The 12,482-nt window shown below is 52.8% G+C and overlaps 1 protein-coding gene and 1 long non-coding RNA gene across 2 annotated transcripts in view; one reads left to right on the top strand and one right to left on the bottom strand.

Annotated features, from left to right (window-relative positions):
* Nucleotides 1-2,534, top strand: part of WDR11 (WD repeat domain 11) — a 68,037-nt gene extending 65,503 nt beyond the window's left edge. The window contains exons 28-29 of the mRNA XM_081790456.1: nt 323-403; nt 1,579-2,534. Of these exons, the coding sequence (XP_081646582.1) occupies nt 323-403; nt 1,579-1,735 (238 nt within the window). The 3' untranslated portion in view covers nt 1,736-2,534. The remainder of the gene's footprint in view (nt 1-322; nt 404-1,578) is intronic.
* Nucleotides 2,535-8,914: 6,380 nt separating this feature from the next.
* Nucleotides 8,915-11,108, bottom strand: LOC132684823 (uncharacterized). Its single transcript, XR_009612811.3, has 2 exons — nt 9,544-11,108; nt 8,915-9,285 (listed from the first exon to the last, which is right to left on the bottom strand). It is a non-coding gene; the product is annotated as an uncharacterized LOC132684823 (long non-coding RNA).
* Between the last annotated feature and the right edge of the window lie 1,374 nt (nt 11,109-12,482).

Here is a 12,482-nt window from a genome sequence, read left to right as displayed (position 1 = left end):
AATATGGCCAAAAATTCCTTGTTAAATCTGGTCAGTGGATATGTGGATGCTTGTCTTATCTCTGTAGATTCGTGTGTATTTCAACTATTTCACAGTTTTTGTAAATGTTAATTAAAAAGAGCCTGGGGGTGGGGACACGAGTATTGTCCCCTGCTTTCCTCTATGAGCCAGAGATTGGAAGGTGCTAGTATAACCTACTGGCACTTAGGTTTCCAGGGAGAACGGGCACAACAAGTCTTTGTACGGAAATACACCCTTGGGTGGGTCTGCCCCCAACTGCCGTAAATCCCAAAGCTTGAACTCACTTTGGTCTCTTGAGCAGCATGAGATACTTCGATAGAGCTGCCCTGTTTGTGGAAGCCTGTCTCAAGTATGGTGTGATCCAAGTCACCGAGGACACGGATATCCTTCACTGGGTGGATTATGCCAAGGGGAGGCAAGTGGCTGAGTGGGCTTCTCGAAGGTCCGTACTCAGATCCACCGAAGTCAGGAAGGAGGGAGGATGGGAGGGAAGGGTCAGGAAGAAGGTGGCTGCGTCGCTGGCATCAGCTGTCAGATGGACGGGGAGGCAGGAAGGACTGGAAAGGGACGGGACTCCGCATTCTGTGAAGGCTTGTTTGAACTTAAAGGAAATACTTGAGGACAAGTCCAGGAGCCGTGGTGCTACTTTAAAGTAGTGCTGTTGAAAAGAGTGCACTCCGTGGAATAAAACGTGTATATTTACCTGGGAATATATATTCTGGAATAGGTAAAAAAGATACTGTTACCCAAAGCGACAGTCTAACGGGAAACCATGATACCATGATGGCACTTCAGAGATGTGCGTCATGCAGGCAAGTCACGGTGGCCCACGTATTAGCAGGAACTTTGACTTCTCACCTCACATGAGTCACTTGTTTTTCTTTGAAAAGATTGGGCTTGAGCTCGTGTTGGCTGAGCCCTGCTTGCTCTCATCACACCTCCTCTTGAGTTACTACATTGTGGCCTCATTTCTGCCAGATACTTGGTCTTCTGTGTATATATAGTGTATGTTTTTTTTTACAGACAATGAAACTGAACTTGAACTTATTCACTATCCTATCTCCAGGCACTGGTGAACTTGGCTCTAGTTGGAAGGGGCCATTTGGAATGTCAGAGCGCAATGAAACAGGGCTGTCTGAACGCCCCCCTTCCTCCCGCCCACCCCCCGCCCCAGGTAGCCAGAGCTCCTGCCTCAGGGCGGGCTTTATCATCAGAACCTCTCTCCTAAGCTGGATCTGCCCCCAAACCACCCACCTCTGGGCCTTTCAGATGCCACAGGGTGTACACTTACATCTTCCCTTTCTTTTTCTAGTCTTTGGCTGCGTTAGGCTTTGAGGGAGTCTAGGAGGATTTAGCTGGATCTTCCTTAGAAGGAATAGCTTTGTACTCAGACCTCGCCTCCCCCAGGCAGGTGTCTGCACTTGCGCCCTCCCGAGGGCACCCTCGTCCCTTCTGAGCAGCCCCCCACGGAGCTGGTCTTTCTTTCCTGCCCATGGGAGCTTGGTGGAATATAATCACAGCCTTTTCTGCCCTTCTTTTCCTTAACTGTGGTTTACAGAAACTCATCTCTGCTATATATGCAGATTATGCCCGAAGTTTGAAGAACCTCGGTTTCAAACAGGGAGCGGTTCTTTTTGCTTCAAAAGCTGGAGCGGCTGGCAGCGATTTACTGAAGGAGCTGGAATCCCCCAAGCTAGAACGGACTGAAGAGTGACAAGTCCATCTGTGCTGGGGAACCTGACCTCGTAAGCAGGGCGGGGCAGGAGGTTGGTCTGGCCGTGCTCACGGTCACGATCCAGACTGCGGAGGACCCCGTCCCTGCCAGGGTCCCCGGGAGCTGCTCACGTGCACAGCAGCAAATGAGCATGTGTGTTGTCAGGGGCCACTTCCACGTCCCGTGTTGATCTCAGTAAAAGATGCGAACGCTTCAGATTTTGAAAGGGTATATAACATTTTATACTTTTGGAGACAGCCTTAAGAGTCCCTGGAAATACTTTTAATTTTTTTAAACTTAAAATTCAAGTGACTGAATTGCTTTTCTCATTGACTAAATGTAAAGATGTTTGGAAAATCTAATAGTGAGAGAAGTTTGTGAGACTTAATTCTCAAATATGTGCTGTGCCTGTGTTTATACACAGTCATTCAAGGGACAGAGCGGAAATATTTAAACAGTAAAGATGACTTTACCAAAGCATTCCTTGTTTCTTACCTTGAGAACATAGAACGGTTGATTCTCTGCTTTAGGCAGTTGCTAAATTTTGTAATTTTAGGCTAATAGGCTCACAGGGAAATTTTAAGCTTTATGTTTTATTCTAGGATGTGGAATCTTGGGTATTTTGAATTTTAACTCCTTCTCTGATGCATGACACTAACCTCCTTTTTGAAGTATCTGTGCTTGAATTTTCTGTCTTTGTGTTTGTCCAATAACTGACATACGTGAGATGTGACAATTGTAAATTATTGCTGTCTGTGACTTACAGAAATGATAAATAAAAAAGAGATTGCAGCCAGGCGTTTGTGTTCCCCAAGCTGCGGTGCACGAGGCCAGGGGCTGTGCTGGGTTCTCGGGCGTCAGTCCAGATGCTTACCCTGCAGAGTCCAGGCTGCGGGCCGAGTCCAGAGAAACTGGAGTAGGAAATCTGGGAGTGTGGTGCAGGGTTGGACCAAGCCCTTGCCCCCTGGGCAGATCTGCTCTGATTTCCGGAGGGAGCAGGGCTCGGCGTGCAGCTCTCGGTGAGGTGAGGAGAGGGGGTGGCATTCCTGTCATCCCTCCTGGATGTCCGCATATGGTTTTTAGATAGAATCATGGCCTCTGCCCTTAGAGGTCAATCTGAGCCCCTCTGACAAGGAACTGGAATCCATGGGGAGGACGGGCCTGTCAAAAGGAATGCTTGTTCTGAGACTGGCAGTTTGGCTGAAGGTTCTAGAGGAAATACAGGATCCATCCATTTGTCCTGTAGGCAGGTTACATCTGAATACCTAAAGGCCATGGGCAAACACCACTCTCTGTATATTATTAGTTAAATGATTGCCCCCATATATTGTGTTTATTCGGCCATCAGCTAGCTAAAGGGAAAAAGAATGCTGGCCTTACTAAGCCAAGAGGAAAAATAAGAAGTCGTACTCCAGAGTGGGGCATTTTGAAAATTAAATATGCTTTGGATTCGAGGCCAGTGACTAAGTAATGGGGCGCTGCCGGCCTGTGGGGATGGAGGAGAGGACGGCCAGGCACAGCAGCGCGGGGAGAACCCGTTAATCAGGGACGGCGAGGGCCCGAGGTCTGTCACAGTCCAGCTGGGTAGAATGGCAGTCGTTACTCCTCACAAGACGGAGACCAGGTCTGTCAAGATCCACCTGAAAGTCCCATTCCAGACAGAACCTGGGCTCCCCTTTCCCTGGTGACCCTGTGGGCTGGAAGCTGGCCCTTAGCTACACTCACCTTTGCTGCGTGTTCAGGGTCAAGAGCTGATGAGGAGGAATCACCTTCATAGGCAGCCTGCACTTCTGCTTATCTTTTCACGAAGGATCTTCAGGAGCATGGTGTTACTAGGGCCTTACGAGGGAGGCTTCCCAGGATGAAACCCGCAGCCGGAATTGGGACGAGAGCAACAGTGGCTTCGGGGCTGCAGGCGCCTCCCTTTCCCGTGCCCACAGGAGCACCGTCTGGGCCTTGGCCCTTCCCTCGGCCGCCAGGCTGGCGGAGGCGGGAGGAAGGCCCCTGGGTGACCCCTGCCTCCCGGCTGGCCCCTGCAGAGCCCTTGCCTGCCGCTCACCCTTCCCTTCTTCCTGCTCCGTGGCTGATGTTCTGCCGCCCGTGGCATGCTGTAGGCCTCCCCGCAGCCTTGGTGCAGGTACGTCCATTGCTTTGCAAGTGGTAGCAGGACATTTCGCTCTTCTGAAATCGACACCGGAGTGGCATCTGTACGAGCCTCCCGTCCCTCACTGCCGTTCCTGGTCAGAAATCCACAGAACAGACGCTGGTATGAAACCAGTTCCCCTCCCGGCTGGTTACTGCCCGGAGACGCCACCTCTCGTGAGGACAGTGTCCTGTTTCGGGGACTCCTGGGCTCTGTGGTCATCCGTGATAGCTCGTTCTCCTCAGTGGCGGTACGTGACCCACGTCAGGCTGAGGCGCGAACTTGTCACCGTGCAGCAGAAGGGGTCCTGCAGGGCAGAGGCACGGCCGGGAGAGGCCTCCAGCCAGCAGGACTCTGGGTCACATTCTTGTAACTGATTTGGTGGACTCCAGACGGTTTGTGAGTGAAAGAACTCAGTAAAATGAAACGGCACTTGAGATTGAGGACCCTTGAAGGTGTTACTGTTTGTTTGTTTGAATGTTTACTTTTGAGAGAGAGACAGAGACAGAACGTGAACGGAGGAGAGGCAGAGAGAGAGGGAGACACAGAATCCGAACAAAGCAGGCTCCAGGCTCTGACCTGTCAACACAGAGCCTGACGCGGGGCTCGAACTCACGAGCCGTGAGATCATGACCTGAGCTGAAGTCGGCCGCTTAACTGACTGAGCCACCCGGATGTCCCCGAGGTGTTGCTGTTTTAAAAGAAGGGGAGCGAAGAAGCTGAGTCTTGGGAACGCGCTTCTGAGAGCTGCTGGCAGCTAAGTAGCCAGGCAGGTCTGGAGGACACGTTGGGGAGCAGATTGTCCGCTGTCTTTCCTGTCCTTAGAGGGTCCTTCGGTTTGTTTGCTTTTCAGCCATGCAGGACCCACTGAAAATAACCCCATGAAAGCCTGACTTTTGTCTCACTCAGGATTTCCAGTGGTTCTGAAGCTCTCACAGGAGTCCCTTCTGGCACTTTGAAGCATTTACCTTCAGCATTTGGCTCTCTTGCCTGAAAAGGCCAAATAAACACCATCGCAGCCCCCTTCTTTTTTTTAAGGGATATTGAGAAATAAAGACCTAGTCAGACAGATAAGATAACGGTTCTAAATGTCAGGGAAGGAAAGACATTCTGCATTTTTCAGGTAATTTGGGTTGATTTTTAGCTTTCCTGGCTTCCATATTTATATTTAGCACAGCCAAGTGCAGTTAGGGAAGAGGGCTCTTCAAAACCCTGTGATGTACTGCTTCAGAAAGACGGGCTTCAACTGATAGTGGAGAATTAAGATCGGACAAAAAGACCTTCCTCAGTCACTACCTTCAAAATGTAGCTCAGGTCAGTTTTCTCTTTGCAGTTAACGGTATTCTTAACCCTGCAGGAAAGTGGGCTGATGGTGGAGGCTGGGGGAGGAGGCAGGGTCATCCGGAAAGGGCCTCTCCCTGGAACTGTTCCTCTAGGTTAGGGGTCTGCAGACCAGCCTGCTCACTGCCTGCTTTGTAAATAAAGTTTTATCGGAACACAGTCCTGCCCATCTGTTGTCTGTGGCTGTTTTCATTCAGTGGAGTTGGGTAGATGCTACAGAGACCATATGGCCTGAAAAGCCTAAAATATTTAAATATCTGGCACTTCATGGGCAAAAGTTTGCCCATGCCTACTCAAGGACCCAAGTGCTTCCTTGTGATGAAATTTCAGGTGTCCTACTGCCTTGTTGGGCACGGATCAGTATGAAGCCCTTTGCGATTTTTCTGTGACCGGGTGCACGAGAACCAACCTCTTTACAGAAAGCTGTTTGGGCTCCCTCCCATCTGGCTCCTCTACGGGCCCAGATCTCCATGGTGGTGGATCTGGGAAACTACATACGACATGTACCACCTGGGGTGACCTTAGTTTTACTCCTGACAATTCTGAGACTAAAGGCATCTGTAGATATAAAAGTTTAAATCCAAGAGCCGTTTCCTATCAGCATTTTATTTTTTTTTTATTTTTATTTTTAAAATTTTTTTTAACGTTTATTTATTTTTGAGACAGAGAGCATGAATGGGGGAGGGTCAGAGAGAAGGAGACACAGAATCTGAAACAGGCTCCAGGCTCTGAGCTATCAGCACAGAGCCCAATGCAGGGCTCGAACTTACGATCTGCGAGATCATGACCTGAGCCGAAGTAGGCCGCTTAACTGACTGAGCCACCCAGGCGCCCTGACCTATCAGCATTTCAAAGCAAATCGCAGTTTTACTCCAGATACCTCCCAACGTGTCCTTCCCTAGGAAGACCCTCACTTCACTCTAGTCTTTTGACATTCACCATCATTTTTTAGCCAGAATACTTGAGGCAGGGTAGAAGATGAAACATACTCTGTCCTAAGCCAGTGGTAGGTACTGCTGTTGCTGATGTGAATTCATAGGGTGCACACATTTATGAAGATCGTCCTGGGTCAGGGGAGTCGCAGTGACTGATGGCTAGGGCTTGCCATCCACGTGGACGAACCGGGAAGTGGGACAGTAACCAGAAGTGGAAAATGGACGAGTCTGCAATATAATCAAGTGGAAAAGCTCAGGAGGGAATCGGCAAATCGGAATTTGCACAGACACGTTATGGAAGGGAGGGAGGCCCAAGAAATGAGATTTCTCAGGCTGATTTGTGGGGAATGACGGGGAGCTTTCTTGGTAACTACCTGTCCAACAACAACATTCAGTTCTACAGATCGTTTGCTTCCTAGCGGTCTTCCAGCGTGTGTGTCAGTGGGGAATTTAATCGAACAACAGGCCCTTCCTCGTCTTAAGTGGCCGGTCTTTGCCAAGAGCAGGTCAAGGACAATGGACTGTGTCCTGTCAAGCAGCTAGGAAGCCGTCCCAGAGGGTAATGTCCTAGCAAGACTCCAAAGTAGGTTAGTTCAGGTGATGGTAAGAATCTAAGTTTGTGCTTTGAGAAATACCGACACGTTTCAGAGGGCCTGCTGGAGCCACACTCTGGCCGGCAGAGGAACTCCGCCGAACCTCTTTGCCTCTGAACCCACTCGGTGATCGTGCCCAGCACCTGAATGTGGGGGCAAAGGGGGGAGTGGAGCTTGGGACAGCGTGTTCTGCCGTGTAGCTGCCTGACCTCGCTGAGGATGGATGGCGTGGCTCGCTTTCCCTCACCGTCCGGAGCCCCGCTGCCTGGGCGGGAGCTGGGATTCAGACGGAAAGAAGGAAGGCTGGATTCCTGACTTAGCTCTGCCTTTACCCACTCTGGCGTTGTGGAAAACTCGTGGAAAGAACTTCATGTGGCACCTGCTGGGTTGCCTTCTGTCTCTTGAGGTGTCTCTAGAAACCTCTGCCAGCTTCTAGCAGTTGTGAAAATCCACACGCAACAGGTCTGCCTGAGACTCCAAAGCCTCTTCCTACGTCCCCATCCTCTGTTGCTGCCCCTGCCCTGTCCCTCCCCATGGGAACCGCCACCCTCTGAGTACTGGCACAGCCACCACCGGATACTTCTGGAAAACTAGGTAGGCTGGGCTGGAGGGGGCAGAGAGGTGAAGGGCAGCACTGGGCAGCAGGGCAAGTTCACCCTCACCAGGGAGGGGCTGGACAGAATCCACGGGGAGTGACCATGAAAGGGCACGATGCCGCAACGGAAGACAGAGCAGGGGCGGTGCGCTGCGGGTGCAGAGGACCCAGGGGTGACGGGGAGCAGGCCGACTCCCTGGAAGCTCCCATGAGGTGGTATCAGCACGGCCCTGAACGGTGGGCAGAATTAGGACCAGCAAGCACGAGCCGGGAGTGCCCAGGCACATAAAACAGCACAGGAAAAGGTGTGGTCGTGAAAATGGCCCTGGAACCAGCACAAGCAGCTGGTTCCATTTTTCAGGAGTGCTGGAACGGGTCCCCCAGGCTGGATGGGCGGAGTCGGGGCCCAGGGAGCGCTGTGGGCATCACTAGCCAGGGACAGAGGGAAAGACGGGCCAGGAGGAAGGGGCAGGACCTCCTGAGCCTGCTGGGGTCCTCAGACCGCGGTAGTGGGACCCAGCCAACTGCACGTGAGAAGGAAGTTCAGGTGTGGAGGCGGGGGACTCAGCAGCCTTGCCGGCTCCCTGCTTCACCGGTAGCCCCGCTTTCTGTTCACAAAGCAGCTAGTGACCTTCTGGACACGTATTCTCAGCATTTACAGCCCTGGCCACATCTCTCCAGGGGCTTCCGCTACCCTTGGGGTGAAATCCAAAGTCCTTACCAGGGCCTGACTCTAAAAGGCGCTGCCTGATCTAGCCCCTGGCTTCCTACCTCTCTGTCCACATCTCTGACCTTGACCGTGCCAATCGGGAATCATGGCCCCACCTCATCACTTTTGTGCCTTTGTGGTTGCTGTGCCCTTGGCCCAGAGCTGTCTTCCCCAGGCATTTGCATGGCTCTCTGTCTCCTCCTTCCTCTCTCTACTCAAATCACCTCATTATGAGAAAGGCCGACCCTGAGCCAGGTCCTGTAACTAGCACCCCATCTCTCTCTATTCCCTAACCTGCTTCATTTATCTCCAGAAACCCCAGCATTGTGTGCGTTTGACCCGGCTTGCTCACTGGATTGCAGGCTCAATGAGGGCAAGGCTGGGTTACTCTTGTTCTTTCCTGAGTCCCTAGATCCCAGAAGAGGGTCTAGCACATAGAGAACCATTGATAAATAAATGTTGAATGAATGGATGCATAATACAGGGGGCCTGGCAGGGAGGTAGAGGAAAAGGAGGTGCTCCTTCGTCCTAGCAGGAGCTGACAGCGTGTGTCTTCTCCTCCCTGTCTAAGGGGCTCTTTGGGTGCCTGCCCTGTGTCCCCTACTCAGGATCCTGTGCTTAGTGGCACCGCATGCCGGGGTCGTAGGGCCTCAGACCAGGAGGGGCCATGTGAGGTCTGCGATCTGCCTCTGCCCATCTGAGTAGGAGCCCTGCCCCCCTTCCTGGGCACGAGGCACTCAGGACCGGGACTGGCCTGCCCTGTCCTCCAGACGAAACCAGGCAGAGGAGCAGGGCCCAGGAGCGGGGGACTGCCACCCCTTGTCGGGATTCTGCCCCTTCTCCAAGCGCTCACTCCGACACTCTTTCTCAGGTGAGTGAGCCTTTAATGAGCATGACAGTATGCTGGGGCCCCACATCCGTCATCCCAGAGAGGACAGATGCAGAGGCTTCCTGGCCCAAGTGCCCAGCGAGCCCGCAAGGGGGACAGGAAGTTCCGAACGCCTGAGGGGATGAGCCCAGGAGCTGCTCTTCCATCACGGCAGCAACAGGAAGTTGGTCTGGAGGGCTCATTTCCAGCAGTCCCTGCCTCGGGGCAGGGCCAAGCCGTGGGCTGCTGACAGATGTCACTCCATATCACTCTCACGTGCTGCTGGGCACCGCAGGCCCACTCACCCTGCCTTTGTCTAGTGACCACAGGCCCATGTCACCCTGCCTGTGACGTCATCCAGCTGCCCTGGGAGAAGACACATGAAACAGCTTTTTCTCAGAAATGCCACAGCCTGTGCAATCGGCCCTGACCCCATGACCTCACGAATCTAAAATTAGGAAATCCACTGGATGCTCCATGTGACTGGCTTTTTGGGAAAAGCCAGAGAGGGGACTGCATTGAAGTCCAAGCTGGTGCCAGGCGGAGACAGCCCATGTGATGGGGGGACAGACACACACTTAGGTCCCCAAGGAAGGGTCTGGCCCAGGGAGGACGCAGCCCTACCCGGCTGTGGAGCCGTGGGCCCCAGGAGGGCTCAGGGCAGCCTTCCAGAGCCTCCCCACCTGACCGTGTCCTCGGGCAGCCCCCTAGACTCTGCAGAGTGTTCTAGAAGGGTTACCGGCAGGTGTGGAGTAATCACATTCCGGAACTTTCCCTGTTTCCCGGCACATGCAGCAGGGCTCCTTTTTCTCATCACATTTCATGTCCTTTAGCAAATGCACATGGTGTTTTAATTAAACGCAATTCCCTGAAAACTGACTAACTGGAGTGTTTAGTCTGACGACATCCTCTGGTCAATGAATACAAAACAGAAGCGCTTTCGAGAAAGGAAAATGATGTGTCATTGTTTTGTATTTTCTGAAATCTGTAGGTACCAAGAGGCCACCTCTGTCCTGAAAAGCCAATATTTCAGTTTCTACAGGAACAGGGGGACGGCCTGAACTCTGTCACCTGCCACCTGGGTCTGCCCTGCCCCCTCTCGGCAGCACCCGGCCCACTCGCCCCCAAGCCCACCCCAGCTCTGAATCCCAGCTCTGCCATTAGCCAGTCGTGTGACCCCTAAACACGTTAATCTAGCCTTCCCATGCCTCAGTTTCATCATCAGCGCAGTGAGCACCGTGACAGCACTTCCCTTGTTGGCACAGAGCTCGGCACGGCAAATGTTGGGTCTCGTTATTGGGTCACGTGGGTCAGGGATGGTAAATGTCTGGGCAGCCCTGGTGGGTCGGCTTTGGAGAATGAACGCCTTCCCGGGAGCCCCTGCCTCTCAGCTTCCGGAAGCCAAGTTCCCACCTGCACGCGCGAGCCAAGCCATGCTCCGTCCGAGTCTACGGCTTCACGGTAGACAGTCTCGTCCCATTTCACGGAAGGGCAAACTACGAATCAGAGATGTTGAGGACAACTGGGGTGGCCCTCTGTCTTGGACTGTTCCCCAGTGGGGAATTTTCTGAGACACTGGATTTTGGATGCTAAAGCCAGCATGGTGCAGAATGGGACAGTTTGGTGACCCGACTAGTGAGCGACAGAGCTGGGATGTAAGACACAGGCCTGTCTGCTGCCTCAGGCTGCACTGCATGCGCTGGGCCAGCCGAGTGAATGAGGGGATCTTAGAGGGTTCCATCCGCAGCTGAGCCGGAATCCTGTACGCACTCCTCATCCGGGGTCAGGCTGGGTTCAGTTAGCAAACCCGGCAGAGACAGTGCGAGCCAGGGAGGGGCAGAGAGACAGAGGGAGGGAGAGAGAATCCCAAGCAGTCCCCACACCGTTAGCACGGAGCCCCACACGGGACTCGATCACACGATCTGTAAGATATGACCTGAGCCGAAACCAAGAGTCAGACGCTTAACCGACTGAGCCCCCCCAGGCGCCCCTGTGCTAACTCGATTGTAATAGAGCGGTTGGGATGGAGGGAAATGGAGGGGCCACGTTTGGGAGGTGAGCGGCCCGTGGCTCTTTGCAAAGTAGTTGCCATGCCTGGAGCATGGGCAGCCGGCCCCTGGACTCCCAGACCTTCAGACTGATTGAACCCAATGGATCCCAGCAGAGAGAGAGCCTGCGGCCATCCTCCCGCGCCCGAGCCACACACACAGCCTGCTGGTGGGACCGCCAGCCCTCCTGCAGAGGCTCAATGGTGTCTCCCAAAATTCATGCCTACCTGGAACCTCAGAATGTATCCTTTTTTGGGAACAGGACTTTGTAGTCCTTGGTGATTAGATCATCACTCCATGACTGGTGTCTCTGGGAGGGGAGAGGAGGGGGGGAGAGGAGAGGACACAGAAACACAGAGACAGAGACGATGGCCCTGGGAAGAGACTGGACAGACGCAGCTGCCAGTGGAGGGACACCAAGGAGTGCCGGAAGCCACCAGAAGCCAGGGAGCCTCCAGAACTGTGAGAAAACACAATTCTGCTTTCAGCCACCAAGCGTGTGGTGACTTGTTACGGTGGCCCTAGGACACGACTACACTGCCTTCGACCAAGACCGAGGACCCAGAATTCCTCAGGGACTTCACGTCACAGGGCCGGCACACCCTCCTCCCTAGAAAAGTAGGAATTCTGACTCGAGTCTCCTGGCGGAGGGTCTGGAGCTTGCGTGTTTCTCTCGGCGTCTGCTTTCTAAAAAGAAAAGCAATGGCTTTCAGTTGCACCTCTGGACCTAGAAATTTTGTTTTCAACCAGATCTGCACGGCCAGGCTCTCTGCCTTCTGCGTCCGCCCCCTTGTCTGCAGCAGCTCCCGCCACATGTTGCTGGCTTTTTCTGCTGCCCGCTGCTGATCACAAGGATTCGGGCACCAGCGATTCCAAAACCCACAGCCCGGGAAAGTCTGCTTGGCAGTCAAAGCCATCCAGACCCGCGATTGTGGCTTGGGGAAGATTCCAGAGGTAGGAATCTCTGTGGTGTTAGCTTTCCAGGCTTCTGGAGTCAAGATTTTTTTTTTTTTTTTGGTCAATATGTCCCAGTCTGTGTTTTTTTGGAACTGTGATGTCCTGCAAAATATTAATAAACATTTTTAAAAGCATCAGAATGAAATAAGTTTGGGAGATGCCAAAATGAATATGGTTAAATAAGTTCTTTTTATTGCAGACCTTCTCAGGATCTTCAATATGCCAGCTACAAGTTGTGCTCCTCTAGGCAAAGGATATGGACTTTGGGATTCCGAATCCTATTTGATCACAGGTTCTTTCCGTGTTCTGCCTGCTGCTAGCTGATTGTGCTCTCCTGCATTTCAGCAGTGAGGACGTCCCTCCCTTCCTTCTTTCCTGCCAGCGCTTTCTCTTCCAAGTTTAAAAAAAAAAACACTCCGCCCCTCTCGTCTTCCCCGTAAATCAGTGTACTATGCTGATTTCCAGCCCAGAACCCTTCACCAGGTCTCTCTCCACAGACTGGTCACTTTCAGATGACATGAAAGGTCCTCCCTAACCCAGGCCCAGGCCACCTCTCCT

The sequence above is a fragment of the Panthera onca genome, chromosome D2 (assembly GCF_046562875.1).
Source record: "Panthera onca isolate mPanOnc1 chromosome D2, mPanOnc1 haplotype 2, whole genome shotgun sequence".
Taxonomy (NCBI): Eukaryota; Metazoa; Chordata; class Mammalia; order Carnivora; family Felidae; genus Panthera; species Panthera onca.
The sequence above is the reverse complement of the archived record's forward strand: the minus strand, read 5'-3'. Positions and strand labels throughout refer to the sequence as shown.